Consider the following 26,271-nt stretch of genomic DNA (forward strand, 5'->3'; position numbering starts at 1 on the left):
GCCGTATCCCGGTGTCCCCAATCCAGGGTCGCTTCCCTGTATCCCCCCCCCCGGGCCCTGTCCCGCCTTCTCTCTCTCTCTCCCCCCCCCTCCTTCCACCCTCCGCCGCTCCCGCCACCTCCGGGGCCGTGCCCGCCCCCGCCGCGCCTGCGCGCCGCGTTCTGCGCTCTCATCATGGCGGCGCGGGGCCATGTGCAGGACCCCAACGACCGCCGCCTGCGGCCCATCTACGGTACGGCCTCCGCGGCGCCCCTCACGCCCCTCACGCCGCAACCCCCGAGGCCCCAGGGCTCCCGCCGCCCCGGGAGGGGCGGCGGGAGCCCTGGGGCCTCGGGGGTTGCGGCCCCTCGGGGGGGGGGTCTCCCCTCGGGTCCCCCCCCTCACAAGCGGGGATGAGTTGGAAGGAGTCCGGCTTCTGGTCGCCGGGTGTTCCGTGCAGTCGGCGTTGCTTTAAAGAGGTTTGGAGGCAGCGTTGTCTCTATGCAGATGTGGGGAGAAAGGGGGAGGATAAACGCTTCCGCGGGCTACGGTAGCGTTTCTTCCCTTAAAAAAAAATTGATGGAGGTTTTGGGGAAATGTTCCCGACTTGTTTTGTCGGCTCTCGTTCGGGGCTGGACGTGCTTTGGGGTGGGCTTTGGGATGGCGCGGTCCGGGCTCTGCGTCCCCCGGTGGGCTCCAGGGGAGAGGGAGGGGAGATGGTTTTGTTCGGTTAAAAGTGTTCAAGTTCGCTGCAGTTTGCCTTTATGTAAAACGTTTTTAAGTGTTTTTCCTTAGTTTGCTTGTCCGTGCTGTGATTGCCGGTGTTATTGGTGTGCGGTTATCTGTGTTATGACCCGGGTGAGAAGTGGTCTTAACAGAAAAATCTGGGTGAATTCAGCCGGTGTTGAAGCAGATGATGTTGAATGTCTCGTTGTGTTCGTTTCAGAGAGTGGAGCTTTTAGGGAGAGAGCTTTAGAATCTTTTTCTGCTCGTTCTGGAAAGGATTATCTGCAGTGTGAGGTTTGAATTCAGGCTGTGGTGCTGCAGAACCCAGAATAAAGTGTGTGTCCTTAGAGATGTAAATACACAACTTCCCCAGATCATCAGCTGGGGATGTGCAGCGGGAGGGCCGAGGTCTGGCTCTTGATTTAAACCAGTGTTTTCACGTTTGTGCTGTGGTTCCCCAGAGTTCCTCGACAGCTCTGCTTATCTTTCATCTGGGCTCGATCTGCCTTCACCTGAAAGTTCAGGTGTTGCATTTCCAGCCTCTGAACGTCCCCACCTACAGACCTGTGCCTGATGTGGGCTGGAGTTTATTTTCCTTTAGTTCCTTTGGAATGTGCCACCTACTCTGACTTCCAACAAACTGACTTATTAGCAAAACGCAGTCTCCTCATGCTGCAGTTTAGGGAGGTTTGTGGGTTATTTGGTTTACTTTGAGAGACCCAAAGCCGAGATGTTCAACAACATCCGACAGTGGTGGGTAATTTGTGTGTCAGTAAACTATGTGACACAGATCCTTGAATCAGAGTTTCAGATGTTCTGTTGCACATTTTTGAAGTCTCTTCACCGAGAAATCCCTCCTTAAGTTTAATGTTAAAGGTGATACACGGGTTCTCCTGAGTTAAAACACCCATGTGAAGACAAAGTATCATTGCTTCAGACTGGATTTTGTGCAGCAATGTTTAGTTTTGGGGTGTGGAGATACTGCCTCGTTTGAGGGTTGCTCTGGATGGTCTCAGGAGCCCAATTAGCTCTGCTTTAAATCTGCACCACACATTGGCTGTGGAAATAATGTGGGAGCTGCTGAATATAAATCTCATTAGCAGAGATGCACAGTTTGTACCATGTGCCCAGAAATCACCAAAGGTCACCTTTTTACTCAGTAAAAGAGTTCTGTCTCATAGTGGGAATGACAGTCTTGAGGAGAAGGAGGTGTGTAATGTAATTCCAGTTAACGGGAATGAACTCTGCTGATAGTTTGGCCACAGCAGTGTGAGCAGACCCTTCCCTTGGCACATGAAGGGGCAGCTAAGCTGGGTTTTGGTTTGGAAATAGGAATTTTTGAGGGACGGGAAGCACGCAGGGGTCATGTCTTGATCTAAAACTCCTTGCTTGTAATTATCTAATAACATGATGATCAATCTGAAAATTATAATTCCGAGCTAAAAAGGAGAAAATGGTCTCGAGGTGGGTTTTCTGCAGCTGAAGTTTCACTGGACAGTGGGATGTCCCCAAGGAAATATTGATGCTTCACACTTGTGTCTTCAGAAGCAGTCTGGTGGAAGCACAGTGGTGCTCTGTGAGGGGACAGGTTTGCTCTGCCTGGGGGATGGATGGTGTGGAGAAGGAGTTCTCACTGAACACTTTATTATAGAGTATGATGTTAAGTTTGTAACCTCCTGCCTGTTAAAGTCACTGAAAGTCTCCCAAAGGCACACCCAATTAATTTCTCCTTTTCCTGCTGAAGCACTGGAGCTGCATTGCCAGCAAAAAGCTGTTGCTGCAGAATCCCTTCTATTATGTGTCTCTTTTGTTGCTGTCATGATCTGTGTGGAGTAATTACAAAAGCTTGTTTGTTTGAATGACTAAAACCAGCACAGTGAGATGAATCCTTCACCCACGAAGTGACACGTTTCCTGAACGTTTGGCTTAGGAGTAATTGTACAAGGAAAAGGTGGTTTGTGCTCCTGGTGTAAGAGCAGAGGGTAAAACTGGAGATGGCTTTGCAGAGTGGCCTTGTGCTGTGTGTAACACTGGCTGTGTTGTTCCTGTGCAGATTATCTGGATAATGGCAATAATAAAATGGCAATCCAGCAAGCGGATAAACTGCTCAAAAAGCACAAGGACCTTCACTGTGCCAAGGTAAGTGTGGCTTGGGGGCACCCACCTCGTTCTGTCTGAGGTGTTTCACTGTGATGTTCCAGAGACCAGTGTCTTCTGAACCCTCTGGAATATCTCTGTCCTGATCCACGTGTCTCGTTTGCCTGAACTCGTACAGATGCTGTGGGGAGTGAGCGGAGTATTGGTTACACCCGAGCTCATTGTCTGGCTGTCAGCACCACCCAGACAACCTTGGCACATGGGCTGGGCCTCAGAAATGCCTCTTTGAGACCTCAGGTTGGGACACTTCTCTGTAGGAGCTTGCACCAAAACATCTCCTGAGGGGTGGAGTCTTTGTAAAACATACCAACTGAACAGGTTGCCCAGAGAAGCTGTGGCTGCCCCATCCCTGGGAGTGTCCAAGGCCAGGTTGGACAGGGCTTGGAGCAACCTGGGCTAGTGGAAGGTGTCCCTGCCCATGGCAGGGGGTGGGACTGGATGAGCTTTAAGGTCCCTCCAACCCAAACCATTCTGGGATTTTGTGATTCCATAATTTTGGAGGCATTTGCTCTTCTGCTTCTTGTCCTCTCCCTCCTTGCAGTGCCCTGGTGAAGGAAAGGCAGTTCTGTCCTTCACTTTTCCGAACATGTGACTCTCTTTCTACTTTCCTCATTTCCCTGGGGGTTTCCCTCTACAGGTCACACCACTTCTATGTCCTGAAAGCTTCCCAAGCTGCAGAGAGTGTCATTGACCTGAATCTCATTTATGTCACTTCTCTCTGGCCAGTTATTGAAAAGAAACAAATGAAAATGGGCAGGACTGGCCAGTGTTCAGCCTGCAGGGAGAGAAAACCCAGTGGCAGGTGATGCTGGAGCAGCCTGGATATTTGGTAGGAAATCAGATCCCCCTCTTTGATGCAGTCTGGATTTGGGAGTTTTTCTTCACAGCCATATAGGTTAGAAGCTTAATAAAAGCTGAAGTTCTGTAGGAGAAACAGGGTGGTTGGGCAAAGCCTGACGAGGAACAAGAGGATTTCCACTGGTAATTGCAAATCCTGAGAGCTGCCTGTGTTGTGTCCACAGGTTCTGAAGGCCATTGGCTTGCAGAGGACTGGCAAGCAGGATGAAGCCTATGCTCTGGCACAAGAAGTAGCAGCACTTGAACCCACAGATGATAATTCCTTGCAGGCACTAACCATCCTGTACCGGGAAATGCACCGACGTGAGTTTGTTCCTTTGCCTGCCTTAAAAATCTCAATTATTTACGTTCTGCCAGAAGTTTGTGGGACCCACTGCGGTGGGAAACGTGCAAAATCCAGAGTTTGTGTCTATGAGAGGCTGCAAGGGACTCAGAGAATTTAAATGATGCCTGTAAGGCTCCAGTGATCTCCATAAAGCTAAAAAAACCTTGTTCAGGTTTCTCATTAACATGATTGTGTAACAGTTCCTAAATGAAGCAGGTTGATAATCATCCAGCAGCCTGTGAGTTCACTTTTTGTTAACGAAACTATTGGGATTTGTTGTCAGTAGATGTGGCAGAGATTGCAAATCAGTGGGTTGTGGTTTGGAGTGTGTTTGGTGCTGTGATGTAGTCGAGGGGTTCAGGCTCAGGAAACTGGGTGAGAAACGGGAGGGAAATCCTGCCCTCCCAGTTTGACCACAGCAGCTTTTCAGTCTGGTTCCTCATAGTGATTCTCTGTTTTAAAAGTGCTAAATCATGACTGTTGGAGTGATGGAGTAAAGCTTCATGTGCTTTCCTGAAAGAAGCCCGACTTTATACCCTGCTTATGTGCAGCTCTGAGCACTTGTTGTCCCTGGCAGCTCCTTGTGGGGTGGTGTTGGTACCAGTATTTATTGTTGAATTGCTGGAGAAATGACCATGAGGTGAAACAGCTGCTGCAGAAATGGCTGTTTGGTGTCAGTCTGCAATTGCTGATGCTCTCCCAGTTTGTTTGTGGAGTTAAAGCATCATTTCTTAAATAACACCAAATTTCTGTGTATATTTGTGACTTCAGCAGAAACCCCTGTGAATGTCAAGAGCCTTTCTGTGATACCAAACAACTTCCATAAGGTCTTAAGCTGAGCTTTATAACTTTTAGGTTTATAACTCAGGAACTTGTGGGTGTGAGGCACTTTTGGTCCTGCAAGGAAATTGGAATTACATGTTTTATATCTGTGTGTCAAGTATTTCTAAACTATGAAAGAAACTATGAAAGAAAAATTACTTTTAGTTTTCTAATACTACACTGAGCTACAGTTTTATGTGTAAGGAAAGGATCTGGAAGGATGAAAATGTAAGAAAGTTTTGCATGTTATAATATCAGAAGTATTTTGTCATGATAGACCTATTATCAAAAAGTATAGTGTGGAATAATTGTTTAGAATACCAAAATAGGCAATTGGGAAGTAACAGGATATAATTAATATAAGTCAAACTGTGACAAGAATAATTAGTTTACTATCAGGCTCTGAAAATACATAATTTGATACATAATTCACGTGGAGCAGTAGAAATCTTCATTAAGTTTAATGCTCCAAATTAGATAAACTTTCTTAAGAAAAAGGCTTAAAATTCTGAACTGAACAGTTCAGTTGTTGCTGTTTAACTCCATTTTGATTTGACTCTATTTTGAGGTTGGTTTGGGGTTTTTTAAGCACTTTTCTCCTTTGCCTGCTGTTTGTAGTGCCTGGGGGCCAGGACACCATTCCTGTGGCTGCTGGGTGTAATTAGGGTGATTTCAGAGCATCACTGATGCTCTTTAGGCAGCTGTGCTTTAAAATATTCCCAAATTTGTCTTAACTCAAGCATCTGGTTTTGATTTAGCTGAACTGGTGACTAAACTGTACGAGGCAGCTGTAAAGAAGGTTCCCAACAGTGAAGAGTATCACTCTCACCTCTTCATGGCCTATGCCAGGGTTGGGGAGTACAAGAAGATGCAACAGGTACGAGCAACAACTGGTGTTTGGCTATTTTAAGGTGTATTTTTCTGTATTTCTTACTGTCAGTGCCTTGTCACATTACAAGGAATCTTCCAAAAGCTGAGCTTGGTTAGTGCAGAAGTTAAACTCTGTGATGGTTTTTACAGAAAGGCTTAAAACCCCATTTTTTAAAGGTTGGGTTGTCTAAAGAGAAAAGCTTTCTTTCCTTAAAGCTGTGCCTTCAACTGGTCTGTGCTGGCAGTGTATTACAAGGAATTCTGGAATAGATGAAAATATAGAGCAAGATCTTCTGATCCCTGTTTTCACACTTGATTTCCTCCTTAGTTCTCTGTTATCTGGGAAGAGTAATCTCGCCCATGCTCTTAGTGTGGCATCCAACATACAGCTAGGCTTGTATTGGTGGAATTCAGTGAAGAAAAACTAAAGGGCATTAATTGCTAATTCTGTGTTGTCACTGCCATCATTGCTGTCTCTCATGAGAGCTTGGAAAGAAATATATTTCAGGAATGATGAAACTTTTGGCTTCTATTTTTCAGGCTGGAATGGCACTTTATAAGATTGTACCCAAAAATCCGTATTATTTCTGGTCTGTGATGAGCCTGATCATGCAGGTGTGTACAGTGTTGAGTTTGTCTGATACAGAAATGTTCTGAATGAAAACATTAGAGATTAAGTAAAATGGTGTTTGACCTGTTCCTGGGTGGTGCTGGGAGAAGGGCTGAGCCCTCCTTAAGTAGCACTATTGTTGTGGTCCAAAATGAATGCTGGAGTGTTCTTATAATGCAATTTAACTGTTGCCTTACCATGTTTATACAACTGAATTATTCTCTGAACTGGACTAATATCTTACTGTCATTGTAGTAGAGAGATAATGAATAAATCCTCAAATATCTGCAGTTTCTCAGTCAGAACTGTTCCTCTCTAATGAAATTATAAAGGCTCTTGGAGGGAAAAAATGAGAGCTCTGGACTTGGCCGAGTCTGCAGGAATAGACACAGATCAGCTGTGCTGCTCTTAGTTGAGACAAAGATTTGGGCACTAATCAGACACAAAATCAAACAAAAAATAAGCATGAGGGGCATTAATCACATTCTCTAAAATACTGTGCTGTGGAACACACAAATATGTTCTGGCTCCATGGTTTTTACCGTGAGTGTTGTGTGCTCAGATGTGCAAATCTCTGGTCAATATAATCAAAAATGAGCTTTTCTGTGTGTCACTAATTTTACTGCTCCTTTTCCCAGAGCAGTTGCACTCTGCAGGTCACAGGAGGCAGCTCTGGATGGGTGACTGGGGGGGGTTGAAGCACCTGGATTGTTTTTTTTCTTCTTCCAAAGTGAAAAATGCAGTGGGTGGGACAGGACAAAAAGTTGCTGAGCTGTTCCAATAATCCTTCTCTCCCTCAGTCCATCTCAGCACAGGATGAAAACCTCTCCAAGACCATGTTTTTGCCACTGGCTGAGAGAATGGTGGAAAAAATGGTGAAGGAGGATAAGATTGAAGCTGAGGCTGAAGTAAGGCTCGGGGATACTTTTGGCTTGATTTGAGCTTTGTTGAGACAAGCAGTGCACTGGGAAGTTGATTATTCTAACAGTTTTCCAAGATAATAATCAGTAATGTTTTGGAAGTAAATGTGGATGGAGTGGAACAGAAGGAAAACCAAGAGCAGGGGGTTAAGAGGGATTTGGAATTGTGTGGCCAAGGCAGATTTTTGGCATTTCATTTGACTGATGAAGTGCTTTGCTCCCTGTGAGGCCCCAAGAAAAACCTGAGGACTAAGAATGGAAAAAAGACCTACATTTCAGAGTTCTTCACCCTTTGGGATACTAAAGATAACTGTGCAGGCCTGGTGTCTCCTATTTTATTTTTTGGCACACCTGTGTATGGTTTTCCCAGCAAATTTCACTGCAGTCTAATCTTTCTTTTAAGGTTGAGCTGTACTACATGATTCTGGAACGTTTGGAGAAGTACAAGGAAGCCTTAGACGTTGTGAGAGGAAAACTGGGAGGTAATTTATTCTGTTAATAAATCAGAGTTGTGTGGAGGACACAGAGTTCTCCTTTGCTTCAGACTTGCCCACTGCTTCCAGAAAAAAATAGTAATATTTTAGGAAGCCTGACTTAGCACCAATTTCAAACCTTGGTGCAAACTCTGGAGGTTTTTGTGCCACCTGGTTTTACCCACTTGTTTATGGAATTTAAACATTATTCAGTGGTGGATTTTGCAGTAGTAAATTGATGTTGTGCTTATTTGTTGTAGCTGCCATTTAAAAGAAAAAATGAAGTTTCTAATACCCTTTCTGAGGATTGACATGGAGTTTTAAGGAGTTGGGATATGACGGTTTCCGTAGGAAATCTCTCTCTCTGTCCTCTCTCCTGTTCTCTTACACTGTTTTGCATGCTGGCCTATAATAAGCAGCTTTCTGCAGCAGGCAGAGAAGGAAAGCAGTGCTGACATGAGGTTCCCTTGTGTTTGTGGTGCAGAGAAGCTGACCAGTGAGCTCCAGAGCCGGGAGAACAAGTGCATGGCCATGTACAAGAAGCTGCGGCGGTGGCCCGAGTGCAACGCGCTGTCCAGGCGGCTGCTGCTCAAAAAGTGAGGGGGTGGTGCTGCAGTCCTGCCAAAACGTGGATGAAAAATCCCTGCTTGGTTGTGGATTGCCTTGTTTTAGTGGCTTTCTGGGGTTAAAAGAGAAGAATATCAAAGGATCTCAAAGCTTTATGCTCCAAAGCCTGAGGAGAAGGGTGGCAGGGTGGAATGGTGAAGGGATGTGGGGAAGGGCACGGGGCTGTAGGTGCTGCTTTTTCAAGCAGGATTTAGCAACAGTAATTAATGCAGTAAAGTGTTGTTACCTCCTTATTTCTAAAGGCCGTGCTGATTGTCCAGCTCTGACAGAGAGGAGGAGAACTGCATTTACGTTTCATTTTCTGTAACTTTATTTCTCTCACTTGGCCAGACTTCACAGTGGGAAATGCATGTGGTGCTTGGAACAGATGCACCAGGAGACAGAACATTCCAGTCTGATCAGATCTCTCTCAGAACTGTCAGGAGAGATGTGTTGTTTGCTTTTTGAGTTTAGCTCTGCCCTCATCTTAGATATAAGTTAAATACAGAAGAGAAACTTCTGCCTTTGCATTTTGTGGGGATGTTGCTGAGCTGTGGAATGTAAATGTGAGGAGGAAAGTTTATAGCTTGCCTCAATTTTGTATTGAAATGGTTTCATTTGATACATTTCAAGAAATTCAGGATGATGGAGTTCTTAAGATGTGAGACCTTTTGGAGGGGAAATGATTTTATTATTGCAGTTGGGTTTTTCCTGTAATATGATGATGTGCCATTCCTTAGGTTTATCTTTGGCAAGGAATGCAGTTCTAGCTGTGAATTACTGTCTTGGCAATTCCCTAAATTTTGTCCTGTGCCTGATTTTTGTTTCAGCTCAGATGATTGGCAGTTTTATATAACTTACTTTGATTCAGTGTTTCAACTCATTGATGAGTCCTGGACACCTCCGGCAGAAGAAGAGCAGTAAGTTGCCAGTTTTACTGTGGTTTTGTTTGCCCTTCATGCTACAATGAATTGTTTGTGTCCATATATTCAATATTTGGGTGACTCCTTGACATCACACCCCAAATGATGTGTTTTCCCTGCTTTGTTTCATGTGTGCCCCTTGCTTTTATCTGGAGTCTGGCAATTATTGGAAACAGCTGTTTGTGCACTGTAGAACTCTTCCAGTTAATATTTTCCGTGGTGATGGATTTAGTGGATTTTAGATTTCCTTAAGAGTATCCTGGGGGTGCTGAGTGTGTGTTATCCCTGCTCTCATGCTGGGAAAAATCCAAGAAGCTTTTGTCTCTAATTCCCAGCTCTCTGGAAGGAGAGGTGCACTGTTCTGTGGAACAAGCTGTGGAGTTTATAGAGGAGAGGATCACAGAGGAGTCCAAGAGCTCTCGGCCGCTCCGGGGACCATATTTAGCCAAACTGGAGCTGATCAGGCGTCTGAGACACAGAGGCTGCAATGATGAATATAAACTAGGTAAGAGCCATGGCTGGGGGAGGAATCCAGCTTTTGGAGAGAGAGAAAAACTTGGAACACTCAGTTAAACACAATGTCTGTGACGAAAACATACCTGCTGTTCTCTGTGTAAAGAATTTTGAAAGCATTAAAGGGTGAGCCCTGAAGAAAGGCAGGTAGTTCAGACTAGTGCAGGCTTGGAAAAGCCAGCAGGGAAGTTCTCAGGACCTCTGGGATTTAGGAGCAGTCACTGACACTGTGTTCCTGCTGCTCTGCTCTTTGGAAAGTCCAGCTGTTAACGCTGCAGTCTTTGGAGGTGGGGGGAGTTCATTTAAGTTTTTTGGGTTTGCTTTTTAAAAACTCGCATTTAAAAGTGGCATTTAGGCAATCAGTGAAAGAGAACGTGATTAGAGCAACATCTGTGCTTCTTACTAGTTCTTTTTGTGTTTCCATCCAAAAATAAGTTGTGGTTAGATAAGCAGAGGCTGGGTGTGCATTCCTGTATTGCTGAGCACTTATCTGCCAGAGGAGCTTGAATGAAGCCCTTGGGGTGGTTTTTTTGTGTCCTTGGTTACCAGAGACATTGAGCCTCTGTTAAAATCTGCAGCTCTGTTTTCTAAATCACTCTGTAATCTTGAAGGGGAAAAAAAAGCATGAACAGATTTCTCAGAGTGATTTTACAGATTCAACTCGTACTGGAGCGTGTTAAAAAGGTGGACTGGGCTTTTCCCTAGGTGATCCAGAAGAGCTAATGTTCCAATACTTCAAAAAATTTGGGGACAAACCCTGCTGTTTTACTGATCTCAAAGTGTTTGTGGATCTCCTCTCACCCAGCCAGTACTCAAAGGTAAGGAAAGATAAAGTGTGGCAGGAACTGCAGTGGATGTTTGCACTCTGGTGCTTTTATCTTAAAATACCTGTGGATCATATGGAAAGACTGGCAACATCAAATTTTTTTTTTCTGTTTAAAATTCAGAGAACTCTTTGTGCTGTAGAAAATACTGTGAACATCTGAACACTGAGCAGTTTCATTCTGAGGATTTTTACTGGAGGTTTAAAGCTGAGTTTGATCCTGCAGAGTCTCAGATCTTGTATTCCTTTGGCATTTTTATTACCATTTCAAGGTATCAGGTGTCAGGCTTTGAGCTCAAACTTCTCTATTTAGTGGGAAAAAGCTGCTCCCTCATCCCATGCAGGGAGGGTGTCCCAGAGATGCTTTGCTTGGCTCTGGCAGTGCCAAAGAATGGACGCATTGATGCTGCTTGAGGGGTGATGGAGAGACCTACGGCAGTTTTTTCCAGAATCTCTCTCTGAAACAGCTCTCTGGGACTGAAAAGCCCATTTGTGCAGAGTCATGAGCAGCCCTGAATGACTTCAGCAGCTGGGAATCCTGTCACTCACCCCAGTGTTTGTCTGGGCCATTGTGTGCAGGGATCAGTGCTGGGGAGGGCAGGGAATCTGGGATCAGCCACAGACTGGGAGAAAATGTTGGTAAACAAAGCGTAGATAACGTGGTTCTTTAGTTTATTACAATGTTTTTGAGGGCTAATACAGCTCTTCCCACTCATGAGAGGTGGCCCTGGCATGGGCAGATGGCTGCTGATGTTTTATGTTTAAAGGTGTGGTTTTTACCCCACTGGCAAGAGATTTGGTCAGAAGGATATTTAACTCCTGGTTCTGGAAATGGTGATACTGTTGTCAGGTAACCCTGAAGTACTGATCAGGTTTAATCCTAACTTTCCAGGAAACAAACTCTAAACCAGGAGTGGAAAGAATGATATTCAGTAATAGTTTAGGTGACAGTTTTGTCCCAGTGCTTGTAAAACCATGACTTTGAATAAGTTCTCTAAAACTTTGTCTGGCCTTAAAACTGCTGCTGATTTACTGAATAAATTCTGGAATATATATTGTGTCAAACTGATGGATTGGAAGGTTTTGCCAGTGTTTGGCTGTTTTCTGACTGTGTCTCAAGCAGCATCTGCAGCAGTTTAACTCGGTCAAGGGCACGAGTAGTTGAGGAGGTTTTGTGGTGCTGAAGGGCTGATGAGTTTTGAAATTACAGTTACAGTTCAGTAGCTGGGAAGGTGGAGATCTTGCTGGGCCACTGACATGTGAGATATTCCAGAAATAATGGTCATGACACCAGTCTTGACTTCGAGAGGTGTAAATTGGAGTATAGAGCCAAGTGATGTGGTTGACCTTGCTCAGCTTGGCAAACCCTCAAACTACAGAAGATCTGTCAACAATCTCCAGCCTGTTCTGTGGGAAAATGGGAACTGGTGTGTGTGGTGCTTGGTGTTGCTCCTCTCTGGCTGTGAAGCTTTTGGCCTCAGGCTTGCATTTGATGCAGTTCCTTTGTGTCAATACCAAGTGCAGTAAAGCTGAATTCTTTGGCTTTAACTCAGTTTTAAATTTGCCCTAAAATCCAACAGTGTTCACAATAAGAAACTGGTGTCCAGCCCTTGGCTGTGTGTTGGGAGTACTCCTCTGTCTCCCATTAAAACAGCAAACAATGAGAGGCTGCTTTTCTGACAACTTAATTCAAGCAAGAAGTCATTAATCAAAACTGATGACCTCACATTACTTCAGAGCTGAGGGAAAATGTAACAGCTCGTGCAAAACCACGCTTGCCTGGAAGTGTGCTGTGAAGCCTTTCAGCAACTAATTATTTTAATTGCATCTGTTATTACTGGGAGTGTTAACAGGTGCTTGAACTCCCTGGTGTGTCAATGCATTGGAAACCTGCCCCTGGTTTTCTTTTTTTCTTCCATCTGTTTGATGAAACCTAATAAAAGCTATTGAGTGCAACTAGAGCTGTGTGCTCAAAAATTAAAAAATAGCAAAGTTAAGTATCTTTAACCACTGATTCAGTGTGACATCAAGGTTGATATTGATACATCATTCATGTGGAGCAGTAGAAATCTTCATTTAGTTTAATGCTCCAAATTAGATAAACTTTCTTAAGAAAGACTTAAAATTCTCCTGAATAGTTCAGATGCTGCTGTTTAACTCCATTTTGAGGTTAGTTTGGGATTTTTAAGCACTTTTGCCCTCTGCCTGCCCTTTGTAGTGCTTGGGGGCCAGGGTCCCCATTTCTGTGGCTGAGGAGCGTGATTAGTTTGCTGTTCAGAGCATCACTGATGTGACTGATTCAATGTTTCCACCTTGCTCTTTTGGCTTGGTTTGAGGGGGGAAATGCTGCTTTGCCCTCAGGATTGACCCCCAGTGTTTCTCTCCCAGTTCATCCAGCAGCTGCTGGAGGTGATCCCCCTGTCAGCAGCGGCCGAGAACGAGGTGGCCCTTCCAGGGGACATCAAGGCCCTGCAGCAGCACCTGTGTGTGGTGCAGCTCTCCAGGCTCCTGGGCATCTACCACGCCATGGACAAGAAGGAGAAGCTGTCGGTGGTGCGGGAGCTGATGTTCAGATACCGCCATGGGTTGGAGTTCGGTGAGGAACATCTGTGACCTGATCCTGCAGCTCAGTGCTGAGAACACTTGGCTTCCTCCTTGTCATTATAGCCTCAGCTATACCTGAATTTCCTTTAGTTTTTTTTGTAATTTTAATGTATTTTAAAGATAAACAAGACTTTCCAGGGTAGTTTTTGCTTTGTAAAAGGCATGCTTTATCACTGGTGTGCACAGAACAAATACCTGGGCCAGGGGTATTAATTAGTTAATCTTGCAGTTGTGGGAGAGTCCTTTCTTCTTCCAGCAGATTTAATGTATGAAGTGCCCCAAAATCCACTCAGTGATAAACAAATGCAGCGTGTATGAAGTTGCTTGAGTTTTTAAGACACTTCTGATTCTGATTTTATAAATTAAACTGTGGTTATAATCCACATATATGGATGTGTCACTTGACAATGCTGCCTGTGAGATCAGCTGACGGCACTGTTAGTAACTTTCTTTTTTCTTTTTAGGGAAATCTTGTTTGAAAACTGAATTGCAGTTTTCAGATTACTACTGCCTGCTTGCAGTTCACCTGCTGCTTGATCTGTGGCTGGAAGGTACGTTCCCAAAATTGTGCCCTGCTTATGACCACCCTGGATGGTTGGGTGGGGGGACTGTGTCCCTGTGGGCAGTGAGTACCTGGCATGGCCTGTAGCTTTCTGGGGTTGTTTTTTGGCAATATGGGGTATTTGAGGAGTCTCTGTTCAGCTGGTGTTTGACCTGAATCTCACTGACCTCTAAAGGGATTTAATTTTTCTGATTAATTCCTTGTTTCTCTCCCTTTGCACGAGCTCTGCTGACAACTCCTTTCTGAAATGAGAAGTGTTTTAGGAGCATTCCTTCCCCTTCCTGACATACTTTGTCTCTTGGATCCCTGGTTTCTAGACCTGCTGGGACCTGCTCCATGTCTTGAGTATTGCTGTACTCCACACCTCTTCTTCGTGTCTCTTAGTCCCACAGTGTCCAGTGGTGGATGTCCATGGGCACTGTTTATATTCCATGTAGTTGTCAATAATGCCTTTGTCTTTCCGAGGAAGATTTAGTCCTTAACCTGAGTAAAGCCATGGTCAGGCTCCTGGCAGGTCACTGGTGGACATGGGCTCTTGAATTCCTGGCTCTTTTGCATAATGCTTGGGATTACTCTGTATGTGTAAACTAGAATTCCCAGTCAGTGCAGGATCCATCAGGGAGGGTCACTTTGCCTGCAGTGGGCTCACTGTGAGGGCTGTGCTCTGTGCAGATGTGAGCTGGGTATTCCCTGTGAGGAATTACTCCTCCCCCATTCCCTCAGGGAGCAGCAGTAGTGCTGGACAGGTGTTACACTGTGCCATCTGCACTTGTAAATCCCTGGCACCGTTTGGGGGAGGTGTGTAACACCAGGAAGCTCCAGTCCCAGAGGGAATTGTGCTGAGGGCTGTTGGGTGCCTCTCTCTGCTCACACCTGTGTTCTGTGTGTCTGCAGGTGAAGAGGCAGCTGTGTGGCAGTGCCTGACTCTGCTGGAGGAGGGGTTGGCTCACAGTCCTTCCAATGCTCAGTTTAAGTTGCTGCTCATCCAGATCTACTGCCGGCTCGGGGCGTTCGAACCCGTGGCTGAGCTCTACTCCAGCCTCGATGCCAAGCACATCCAGCACGACACCATCGGGTGGGTGGTACATACTGAGAATAATCCCTGCTGCTGCTGACCCCCAGAACCCCTTCTGAGACCTGCACTTTGCTCTGCCACCCAAAACAGAGCAGATTATCAGCTTTTCATACGCTGTGTAAAAGTGTTTTGGGGGTTTTGAGACACATCCACTCCCCTGTTTGTGGAGTATCTTTCCTGTGTTGGATTTTCAGAGAATTAACTGAGTATTAACTAATCTGGAGGAAATTTGTGAAACATCTATCTTGATGCTAGTCATAGCTTGGTTTTCCAGCTTGTGGTGTTGCTCAGGAAAGCTTGGGAACCTTAGTTAAAGCAAACACACCAAATGGCTTTGGTTGGTGTTTGGGGGCATCTGACTGAGTAAAGCTCTTGCCACACTTGAGGTGGATGGAGGAACTCCAACTCCTCACATACTATTTTAAAAAAAATTAAAAATTCCTTCCTCTGCTTTTCAAACCTAAACTTGAATATGAAAGTTGTTAATGTGAATGCTGTTAAATCTCCACATTTCCCCTGAAAGCTGGGCTGTGCTGCAGCTGTCTGGGGTTGGGGTTCCAGGGCTGGGGCTGACATTGCTGTGTTTGCTGCAGGTATCTCCTGACACGCTACGCCGAGTCCCTGGGCCATTATGCTGCTGCATCCCAATCCTGCAATTTTGCACTCAGGTTTTTCCACTCCAACCAGAAAGATGTAAGTTGAAAGAAACCTTTGTGACCTTGTAACAGGGCAATATGTCAAGGAGACTTGGAGAAGCCTGTGGAAGGGCTTATGGAAATGCAGGGTAATAACATGATAGCAAGGAGGAATAGTATGTGCAACTTTGTAGTAAAGGTTGCCTCAACCTATGTTTCTTACTGCAGGAATTTGCAACTTACTGTTACATGAGGTTTTGCTTTAGCTTTCTTTTTATTAAAGCCAGTTTTAATGCTCATCAAAAAACCCAGATATGATTACTTTTAAATCAACGGTTTGTGATTTTATGCAGTAATTGAAGTGAAATGTCGTGTGGCAAAAAACCCCTGGTGTCATAAAACTGGCATTTAGGACAGTCATGGAGCAGCCAGGGGTGGTGGCTCAGGATGGGAGGGCACATTATGAATCCTTTATGTTACAATCACTGACTCAATGATGGCTGTGCTGGGCACACAGGGGTCATGGGGGGTGCACATCTTTATAAAGGGATCACTCCATTCTGAGGAGTGGGAATATATCCTGTGTGTTTTATATTGTACAGTTTGGTCACTGTTGAGAGGTAGGTGAAGAAATTGGTTTTTAATTCCTAAGAAACAAAGGTGCATTTCAGTGGCAAATGGCTAAATTGGCTCCAAAGGCTCTGCAGTGACACAACTTGCTTTCCCACTCTCCCAGCAATAGATAAAAACACAGGAGTTGTCTGAACTGAACAGTAAAGATGCTCACACAGGAATCCCTGAGAATTCCCCTTGCTGTGTTGGCAGCCCAGGTGATTCCCAGGTACATGATTCCCATTTCCCTTCCCTGTGCCTGGAAGGGAGATGCTGAGTTCCTGTGACCTGTGTCTGACCCAGGAATTTGCTGGATGCACAGAGCAGCACATGGATTGTACGATGGGTTGGGAGCTCGCTCTGCTTTGCATCCCTCATTTGCTTGTTGTTTAACTGATTCCTCTTGCTAAGAGGCTTTGGATTCCTGGGAGTGAAGCTCTGGATCCAGATTTTATCCTGTGTGTCTATTGCTGGTAGTGGCAGCTTTTTTTTTTTTTTGGTGAGGTGTAACTTTTCAGTCTTGTTTAAAAGTCATTTGGTGGATGTTAATGAAAAGCATCCCTAGAACCAGCTGTGTGAATAAAACACACGACTGCTGGGTACAGGTGAGAAAAGCGAATCGGAAAAACTATGGAATGTGACTCGTCTGCTTGGGAACACTGCGTTGGAAAGCATCAAGAAATCATCTTTCCACGGAAAACAATCAAGTAATTCAGGTGTGGTTCCCTGGGAAGCAGGTTGTTCTCTTTGGCATCAGTGATAAAAGTTCTTGTGGCAGAGAAGAGCTGGTTGTCTCCAGTAGCTCAACACCTGTGCACAGATGAAGATGGCAGCGTTCCAAGTGCTGTTGGCAGGAAAATGCTACTCAACTCGTGTTCCAGAAATCCTGAAAAGGTGTTGCCCGAAGAGTTCGACCTTGCTGCTACACCTTAAAATATTGGAATTGCAAGAGGGGCACAAGTGGTGCAGTAGAATGTTAGAATTCTTCATGTGACAAGATGAGGATGCAACTGTGGAACCCACTCACATCATGTCTTGTCTTGGAGACAGAGTGTGGGTGACCAAAGGACCATGAACTGTTGTTGCTCCCAGGTAGCCAAATCTCTCCTGTGTTCTGGACACTTCCAGTGGTTGTATCCTTAAGATCCTTTTGTTGGGTAGTGCCTCAAAAGCTGTACTTGCAAATAGGAAGTGTCCTTTAAACCAAGCATGAGGTGCAAATTGCAGGAGGTGAAGGCTCAGTTCAGGGTCCCTTTCACTCAGGATGATGTTGTGGCAAGAGAGGGGGTGAAGAAAGGGGTTCCTTGCCATAAGACATGTCCTGAGTATCAAAAGGTCAGGATCTGATACCAGTTTCTTTGCTGCTGGGGTTGCCCCTTCGTGCTCAGGGTCCTGACAGCAGCTTCCCCTTCAAGCCCTGTGACCACATCTAACTGCAGTGTTAAAGGAGGACTATCCTTCAAAAATTCCCATTTTCCAGGATTTCTAGTGCTGCCTGCTCCTCCCTAGGTCACTGTTGAGAGATGCAGTGTCTTCCAGCACAGAGACTGTGTCCTGTGCAATGCTGTGCAGGAAGTGTGGGATGTAAACCAAGTGGTCTGGTATAAAAATAGAGCTCCTGAATCACACTGATTGCTTTGGATAAATCCATTTTCCTTCTTGCTGAACTTCACAGCCTGACGTGAATCCTGTTTGAGTGGGTCCCACGGAACAGCCATTTAGGATGCTGTGCAATGCTGTATTTCTCTCAGGGAGAGGATGCCAAGGACAGGGAGGAGAGAGGAGGCAGCATTGCTATATTTGGCCAGAACTAAAATCCTTCTCAAGTCCTCCTTCAACTGTGCAGAACCCCAAGTAATCTCTAACTCTCTTGTGTCCGTCCGTCTCTGATTTGTGCAGATACTGCAGGCAAACAGCACCAACGTGGCCTGGGGGGATTTAAAATCCACGCCGATGAGTTGAATTAGCACCCATAGCCCAGTCCTGCAGCCTGACAAGCACCTCTGCAAGGCTGGTTATCACAGGGTATGTTGTTGAATATTTGGCATCTTTTTTTCATACATTGCAAATAACCAAATTTCTTAGGGGAAAATAAAAAAAAAATATAGCTTTTCATGTTGGAGGGAAAGAAAAGGTGATTTTGATCTGTAAGTGCTGCCTTCTGGTCTCTCAAAGCCTTCCAGACAGGTCAAGTCTGTCAGGACCATATAAAATTGGCCTTTTCTTGGTGCTTCTCATCTTCAGTACAGTTCAGAATCTTGTTCGGAAGAAAATACTTGATTTGCCAGAATTTCTCATTTGTAGAGTAATTCTGATGCTAAAAAATACAACCACCTCTCAAGGCTGGGAGCAGAAACAGCTCACTCTGTCTCTACACTTCAGACATTTTCATTATAACATTGTGCTTGTTTGGGGCTCCTTCATCACATAAATCTCCTTTTTGGAGATTGCCTGGACTGTGAAATATTGGCTGCCTGCCTTTATTGCTGCATTTCATCAGAGGGGAAGCAAAGTATCCCATGGACCTTGAGAGCTTCCTTTGGTGTTTGTATTGTAACATGTACACACTGTGATACTGTATTCAAAACTCTAATAAAAAAGAGAAACAAATAAAAAAATGTGTGAGTAATTTTTATTTTTTTTTAAATCTATGTTGTGGTAATATGTGATGCACATCCAAGTGAGTTCCAGAAAATCTGGGATATCTTTCTTTTGCCTGGAAGTATTTCTCATAACAAAGCAAGGATTTAATTATTTGGAAAACAAAAAAAAAAAAAAAAAAAGGAAGGGGAAAAAAGCCTTCCAAAATCATCTCTTCAGTCTGTGGTGACAGGAACATGATGCTTAGTGTTGGTTTGGTTGTTAAATCTCATTAGTGTTGGTTGGGTTGTTAAAACTCACTGCCTCTGGAGTATCTGGGCATTCCCAAATTAAAGTAGCAAAGGGGATGACTTGGAGAAGTGTAGACTTCTCTTGGGGACTGAAGATCTGTCAGGTTGTGATCTCTGGGTGCATAAATCCCCAGAAATGCAATTTCTTGGCAGTGACCTTGTTAAAGGTGGTTATTCCCATTTTGGGGCAGTGACTAACACAGGACTGCTGTGTGTTCTCTTCCAGACCTCAGAATACATCATCCAAGCCTACAAGTACGGGGCGTTTGAGAAGATCCCGGAATTCATTGCCTTCAGGAACAGGCTGAACTCTTCCCTTCACTTCGCCCAAGTTCGCACAGAGCGGATGTTGTTGGACCTCTTACTTGAAGCAAATATGTGAGTTCAGCACCTGGTGGGGGGGAACTGGGGGGTTTGTGCATGGGCAGAACACGGGTCAAGTGAGACCTTGGGGAGCTGCACCTGCAGCTCTGGCAGAAACATCTCTGTCCTCCTGGTGCTCCTCTCTGCCTTTAATGGTCTCAGGTTGTGCTGAGGAGGTTGAGATTAGATACTAGGAAAAATTCCTTCGTGGAAAGGGTTGTCAAGCATTGGAACAGGCTGCCTGGGGAAGTGGTGGAGTCACCATCCCTGGAAGTGTTCAAAAAACATGTAAATGTGGCACTTTGAAGACATGGTTTGGTGGTGAACGTAGTGGTGGTGCTGAGCTGGTAGTTGGACTTGATCTTGGAGGTCTTTTCTAACTGTAAGATTTTAATCTGATTTTAATTTGCTTTTTCTTCATATCCTTGTCAGTGCCACATGTGTGCCACACTCCTGCCATCAGCAGAGCTGCACAGTGGGCAGAACATGGTCTGTTAGTGAGCTGTGATTTCTCTTTCCAGTGATCAGATGTTTGATTTAATGCTTGTTCTTATGTCCAGATCAACCAGTTTAGAAGAAAGTATAAAGTCCATGAGTCTGAGCCCAGAGGAGGATGACATTCCATGGAAAGATTTGCGTGACAACAGGGACCTGACAGTCTTGTTTAGCTGGGATCCAAAAGACAGGTGAGTAGAAATACCCTCAACTCTAGAGTCACCCTATTTCCTTACAACACACATGGCAAAGAAATTCCTTCCAGGGCAACAGAATTTAATGTTCCCTGGGTTGACTGACTGCAGACTTAACAAGCACCATCCATCACTTCTAGCAGTGCTGCCTTTTTTTATATATTAATAGTTTTCTTAATTTCTGGCCACTCCTTCGTCTTCATCCATTCTAGGAGAGCTTTGGGTAGGCTTTTGTGCCTGAGGAAAGCTTTAGCTGCTGTGCAGAGTTGGAGCATTTCCTTACAGCCTTTGGTGCCTTTCTGTAGGGACATTTCTGAAGAACATAGGAAGCTCTCACTGGAGGAGGAAACCCTGTGGTTGCGGATCCGGTCCTTGACATTGAGGCTGGTGAGCGGCCTCCCGACTCTGAGCCACACCATCCAACCAAAGAACTCGGAAAAGACTGCAGAGAACGGCGTCTCCTCCAGGATTGACACCATCAGATCCCTGCTCCAGCAGCTGGAAGCGGCGGCGGATTCAGGGAAGAAGTTTCTAGAACAAAAAATTCAGGTACCACTGAGGCCAAAGCTCTTCCTGAATGTGAAACTGTGAATGTGAGCAGAGAACCTGCATCGTGTAACACCCCACAGGCTGCACAGTGCACTTACCTGCCCCTGGGTTTGTGGGGTGTGAATGTGACTGGGAGATGTGCCAAACTCTGGGTTTGAGATGAGGAAAAGCTGCAACACCTTTATCTTTTTCTTTGCTTCTTGCCTAGTATCCTGTCCTTGGCCCTCCTCCCACCCGAATGGCTGGCTTCTTCAGCAATGGCAGCTGTCAGTGCCAGACTAGCTTGTTTTATCTTGTTAGTGATATTTATGAACTAGATACCAATGGCTTAGGTAAGTGTTTGGGGGCAGGGGTTTCACCAGATTGCCGTGGCGGGTGGGAGGGAGTGAGATGTGTCTCTGTTTGGTTTGAAAGCTGCTGGGCGTTGGATGATGTGGACCCAAAACTGTTACTTGTGTGTTAATTTTCTGTCTGACACTGAATTATCTGGGAGCCAGTGCCTTCATTTAATGTTTTATGCAAGTCTTTGTTGTTGTACAGTGTATATTGATGTAATTCTGGCTCCTCTTTGAAAGCAGTTGCATTTGCTTTTGACTGCTGACACTGAATTACATTTAAATGCCTCTTGGTTTTCTGGAAGCAGAAAATACAGAAATTTGTAGCTTATCATTTTGTATTTCTATTTCTTTGCAGAAGATTCAGCAGAAATCCAGGAAAGAATAGGGAATAGTTTCAAGTCTTTAGTAGAACGACTGACAGGTAAATGGTAATTCCAGAATAGACACTGGTAGCTAAGGCAGTGCTTCCTGCTCCTCTGAGGATGCTGCAGGGCTGGGATGTGTTATTGCACCTGCAGACTGTGAAAGAAGGCTGAGATGGCCCTTGGCTTGTCTGATTGAAGCTGATGCATGCTCAGAATGTCCCTGTCCTGTCACTGCACTTCCCCCGCAGCCCGGTCTGGCAAATCCTGTCTCCCCTGTGCCAGGGGGGCTGATGAAAGGTGTGGAGATGCTGTTTGTAGTGAAGCACAATTCAGAGGAAGTGTGAGAGCTGGACCTTCTCATCAGCTGCTTAGTGGGCAGTCCCCTCCCAGCTCTGAACGCTGCACTGAGATATGTCATGTACAGAAAATATACAGTTATGGTGCTCTACTTTGTCCTTTTTCTTTCTTCTTTTCAGATTTGTTCAATAAATGTAAAGGTGATTTGATTGAAGTCAGAGATGGCACCTTGAAAACTCATCCAAACCTGTTAGAAAACTTAGTCTTCTTTGTTGAGGTATTTTGGGTATTTTGGAAACCAGAAATTTGGGAGGACCGGGGGTAGAAATGTTGGGACTGAAACACAGTGAAAGTTAGATCTCAGTCACTCATGAGAGCAGAGATTTTGTTGCATATTCCATCTATTGTGAGTCTTACCAGTAGGAACACTAAAATGAGTTTAGAAGCCTCCTGTAAATGCAACCTGTAACACGTTTGTCCCTTTTTTCCAGACGATCTCCATTGCCCTGTGGGTATCAAGTTACTGTGACAGTGTCCTCCGACCTTTTAAATCCAACCTGCAAAAAAAGAAGAAGAAAAAAAAAGAAAGCAGTGTAGCTATGGTACAGACAATAATTCTTCTTTCCTCCCCTACCCCCAATCACAACTTATTTATACTGAAAGAAAAATCAGCATAGATAACATGAGCATAAACTGGTTTTCTAACCTCTGCCTTGTGGAGGCTGACGTGGGGTAAAGGTGACTCAGGGCTAATTTCTGAAAGTGCTGTTTAAAATCCAGTGGTCATGTGGCACATGTGACATCATGTGACAGCTTTTTAATGGGAAACACTAAAGTCTAGAGTGTCACAGACCTTGAATGCACTACAGTAAACTTGTTAGCTGGGGAGTGTTTATCTGGGTAGGTAAAATATAGCTTAGCACTGGGGAGAAGGGATAAAATGATGCTACAATGTGAGCTGTCAGATAGAATGGACATTAGTATGTGTTTATAAATTAAAGATATGTATTTGTTTTTATAGCCACCTGTATTTACCCACTTCCTGGATTATGTAACTGAACTACAGACATTAACTTCCAATGTAATAGATCATATCAAAGGGCTTGAAATAATTCTGACTGCACTAAAACTTGAAGAGCTGTCCCTCAAGGACACTCTGCTTTTACAGGTAAGAGATACCCTTTGTAAACACCGTGGTCCTCACGAATTTCTTGTCAGTGTTTGAGATGGTGGATGAAGTTTAAAGGGGGGATTTAGACAGTTGCTGTGCAGTGAATTATTTCTCTTTTGCATTTTGCAGGAAGAAAAAAAGTTTACAAAGACTGTACAAGGGAAGGTCCAGAGCAGTTACCATCACTCAGTTCAGGAAATTGGGGAGCTGCTGAAAAAGAGACTCGATACCATTAAAAAACTAAAGATTTGAGAAATGCATCCTTGACAGACTCCACAGGGGAGTGACACCAGAGTCCCAGACAGAAGCAACATCCACTATACCATCACTTTAATCCAGAACTTCCTCATAATGCATGAAGGACTTAAAATCATGAAACAATTTTTTTAGGTATTACAGATGTATTGAGCTGATTTAAATTATTGTACATAAATGAGAAGCAGGGACCCTTCACCGGGGTTTGACCACTTTTTATACATGTTCATAAGCATATTGCAACAGGAGAAAATTAACTTTCTTCCCTTCTGATCTCTAGAAACAACTGGAGATGGTCTTTAGAAGCAGCAATAGAAATCCAGTGTAAAGCATCTTTCTCCAAGGAGTTGTATTTTCATCACCATACAGTGTTTATAATTTTTGTATGGTCCTTGCCTTAGAAATGCAGGAATTGTAGATGTCCACGTTCAGCCGCCTCTAATGAGATGAGCCTGGTTTGGAGCTGCCTGTTTTGTCTGCAGAGCACCTGGTCCTGCTGAAAGAATTCCATGTGTTGGTCCATCAGGGAGAGGTGAGGCCACATGGGAGAACTCCCTCGGCTGGGACTCAGCTGGTTCCTCTGAGGAGAGGATGGAGGGAGGTGCACACGCTGTGTTTTCACACTCAGAGAAACTGCCAATGTGATGAGGAGCAAACTCCAGAGGGAGATGAGAACGGGCGTCTCAGCAAAAAAAGGACAAACCCAGAGACCTTGTATATAACATGTGCAGTGAAGTCTGACACTGCTGATATCATGTCAGTTTAACGTAAAACAGCAACAGTCATGACTTTTAAAAAGTGTATTTAGATTACTGAAACTTTAAGACTTCAATATTTTAATAGAAATGAAATCCTATTGGCTTTGGTTTTAAGTTGGCAGAGGTGACTTTTGCTTCCGCTGTGGAACGAGGCTGAGAACCCTTTTTGCAGCTGTAGCTTGCTTTTTGCAGTTGAACTTTGATTATTCCAGTACTGGCTCATTAAGCTTTCTGTTAGAAAGTGTGATCATATCATCTGCTCCCACAGAATCTGCATTTCTGCTGGGTTTTTTCATTTTAAAGGAGCAATGCAGCCTAGAAGTGATAGGCAAAAAAAGTTCATGTACCTGCAAAATAAGGGACAGGTCAGATTCCACAGATTCCTCATCTGATTTAAAGCAGCAGGTATCCAAGGTCTAGATTTAAAGTTTTGGGAGAGCTGACTGCCTTTGTCATCTCTTTTGTTTTGTTAGCAATGCTAGAATGTTGATGAGACTATTTTTTTAATAAATCCCCTCTATTAAAAAAAAAAAAAAAAAGTCCCATAGCTGCTCTTGCTGGATTTAGTTTTGCTTTGCCCCATCCTGAAAGGGAAAGGAATGTCTGCAGGTTGTCAAATTGTCATGGATGTCCTGATGGTTTACTCATGATGTCTGGTAAGTGCTCTGGGCTGGAGGAATACCAAAATGTGTTAAGTCTGTTTTATAGTAATACTTCTCCAGGGGGAAAAAAAAAAAAAAGAAAAGAAAAGAAAAAAACAAAACTGAACTCTTATATGTTGTGTAGAAATATCTTTTTTGAAAGAAAGGTGTGCTCCTTAAATTAAAGCAAGACTGGTGACTGAAGTTGGTGCTTTCAGATGTGCAGGGTGAGTGAAAACAGCCCCGGTGTGAGATGGTGCCAGTTGGGAGCAGCACTGAGCCAAAACCAGGCACTGCCCTTCTCAGTCTCAGGGGCAAAGTGTCCCTGCTGCTGTCCCTGTCCCCTCCCTCCCCAGGCTTTGCTAATTCCAGAGGCTTTGCACGAACACCAGCACTGAATGCAAGGTTGTCACAGTGCCCTCAGCCAGAGGGGAAGGGGACAGTCCAGGGGCTGATCCTTGCTGGGCTTTCCTTCCATTGCTGCTGCACCAGGTTGAACTCAGCCGGTTGTGTCAATAAGCAGCGTGACAGAAGTGAAGTGTGAGGTAACATGACCAAGTTTAAAATCCTCCTGTGGGCTGAAAGCAGAACTTAGGTTAAAAAAAGGTTTTCTGCATCAGCTCCCTTGAAAGCAGAATTGAAACTGCTGTGGGGGGCGTGTGTCATCTGGGATGAGATGGAACCATGGCTCACTCCCCGTCGCAGTGCTGGCAGCACAGGGGGAACAGTGACTGTTTCAGTGTTACCTGCTCTCCTCGTTCCAGTTCCAGCCACTGCTGAGCGATAACCTTGTCAAACAGAATTTTTGGATTACTCAGTGTTTTTTAAAACCATATGCCATCCTTTCCCAAGCTGTAGTTTCTCTTTAGGAGGAAGTGGTGTACAAAGATGACTCTGTACTGACTGACTGGGGGCTTGGTTGAGGGAGAATTTCTCTCCCCTTATAAATTGTGTACAGTTAAATATATTATATATTTCTTACGAAAGAGCATTTCCCCTCCAGAATATGTCCCACGGGGACCTGATACGAAATTCAAGCTATAACCCATTGCTGCTGTTCCCTTTCTTCCACCCTTAGGATTTGTTTTTGTTTGTTTTGGATTTTTCTTTTTTTGGGTGATGAATTGAAAAACATACCTAGAAGAAGCTACCAAGACTACTGTTTACAGACTGAAAAAAATACTGCTTTTGTACTACTGGGATCATGAGCCACGATCCTTTTACAGATTTCCTCAACTCCTCTCGGCTTAAAATCAGTGTCTGATGTAGATAAAGGTTGGAAATCTCCTACCCTGCTCTGTCTACACACAGGACAAACTGTACGATGCTTGTTTGTGTTGCCCATCATTTTTGTACTTTTTAACTGTTCAAAAATTGCATTTATATTTTGCAATCCTTGATAATCATGACTTTATTTTAACCGCTAGTAAACTTAGGGAATTTTTTGTTGTTGTTGTTGTATTTGCAGCCTTATCTGAACTTTCTCTTCCTTGATTCCTGTTAATTTATGACTGTAGGAGATGTGTACGCCTCGGCCTTCTACGGACTTAAGTGACACAACTGCAACTGAACTGCTTTAAACTGGATGGGTTTATAATTTATATAAAAGTCAGTTTCGTTACAAATCAGTATTGCTGCCTCTCATTTTTCTGTCTGGATGCAATCAAAGTGCTCATCTCCACTATGTTTGTAAGCCCTTGGGTGAAGCCAGATTGTGCTGGTGCAGCACAAGCATAAAATCAAATTACCTGCAAAGGGGGAGGTTGGAAAGACGAGGGGAGGGAATCCTCAGTGATGTCTGCTGGGGGAGGGGGCTGGGATGTGTCAGTGCTTTGATATGATGATCTGTCAGCCTGCTCTT

At 44.5% G+C, this 26,271-nt stretch overlaps 1 protein-coding gene across 2 annotated transcripts; it reads left to right on the plus strand.

Annotated features, from left to right (window-relative positions):
• The first annotated feature begins 123 nt into the window (after nt 1-123).
• NAA25 (N-alpha-acetyltransferase 25, NatB auxiliary subunit) lies at nt 124-26,035 on the plus strand. 2 transcript variants are annotated; one of them, XM_064674970.1, is made up of 24 exons: nt 124-232; nt 2,759-2,844; nt 3,885-4,023; nt 5,626-5,744; nt 6,278-6,352; nt 7,148-7,255; nt 7,671-7,749; nt 8,225-8,336; nt 9,177-9,266; nt 9,605-9,774; nt 10,488-10,600; nt 12,994-13,201; nt 13,674-13,760; nt 14,666-14,846; nt 15,440-15,539; nt 19,211-19,362; nt 19,908-20,033; nt 20,342-20,585; nt 20,794-20,917; nt 21,279-21,344; nt 21,765-21,862; nt 22,077-22,187; nt 22,607-22,753; nt 22,886-26,035. In XM_064674970.1, exons 1-24 carry the CDS (start codon nt 175-177, stop codon nt 23,006-23,008), a joined length of 2,916 nt encoding a protein of 971 aa, XP_064531040.1. In that variant the 5' UTR covers nt 124-174; the 3' UTR covers nt 23,009-26,035. The 2 variants fall into 2 exon arrangements, with proteins under 2 accessions (XP_064531040.1, XP_064531041.1); XM_064674971.1 differs by lacking the exon at nt 124-232 and adding an exon at nt 352-458.
• The last annotated feature ends 236 nt before the right edge of the window (nt 26,036-26,271 follow it).

Source organism: Pseudopipra pipra, chromosome 18 (genome assembly GCF_036250125.1).
Source record: "Pseudopipra pipra isolate bDixPip1 chromosome 18, bDixPip1.hap1, whole genome shotgun sequence".
Classification (NCBI taxonomy): Eukaryota; Metazoa; Chordata; class Aves; order Passeriformes; family Pipridae; genus Pseudopipra; species Pseudopipra pipra.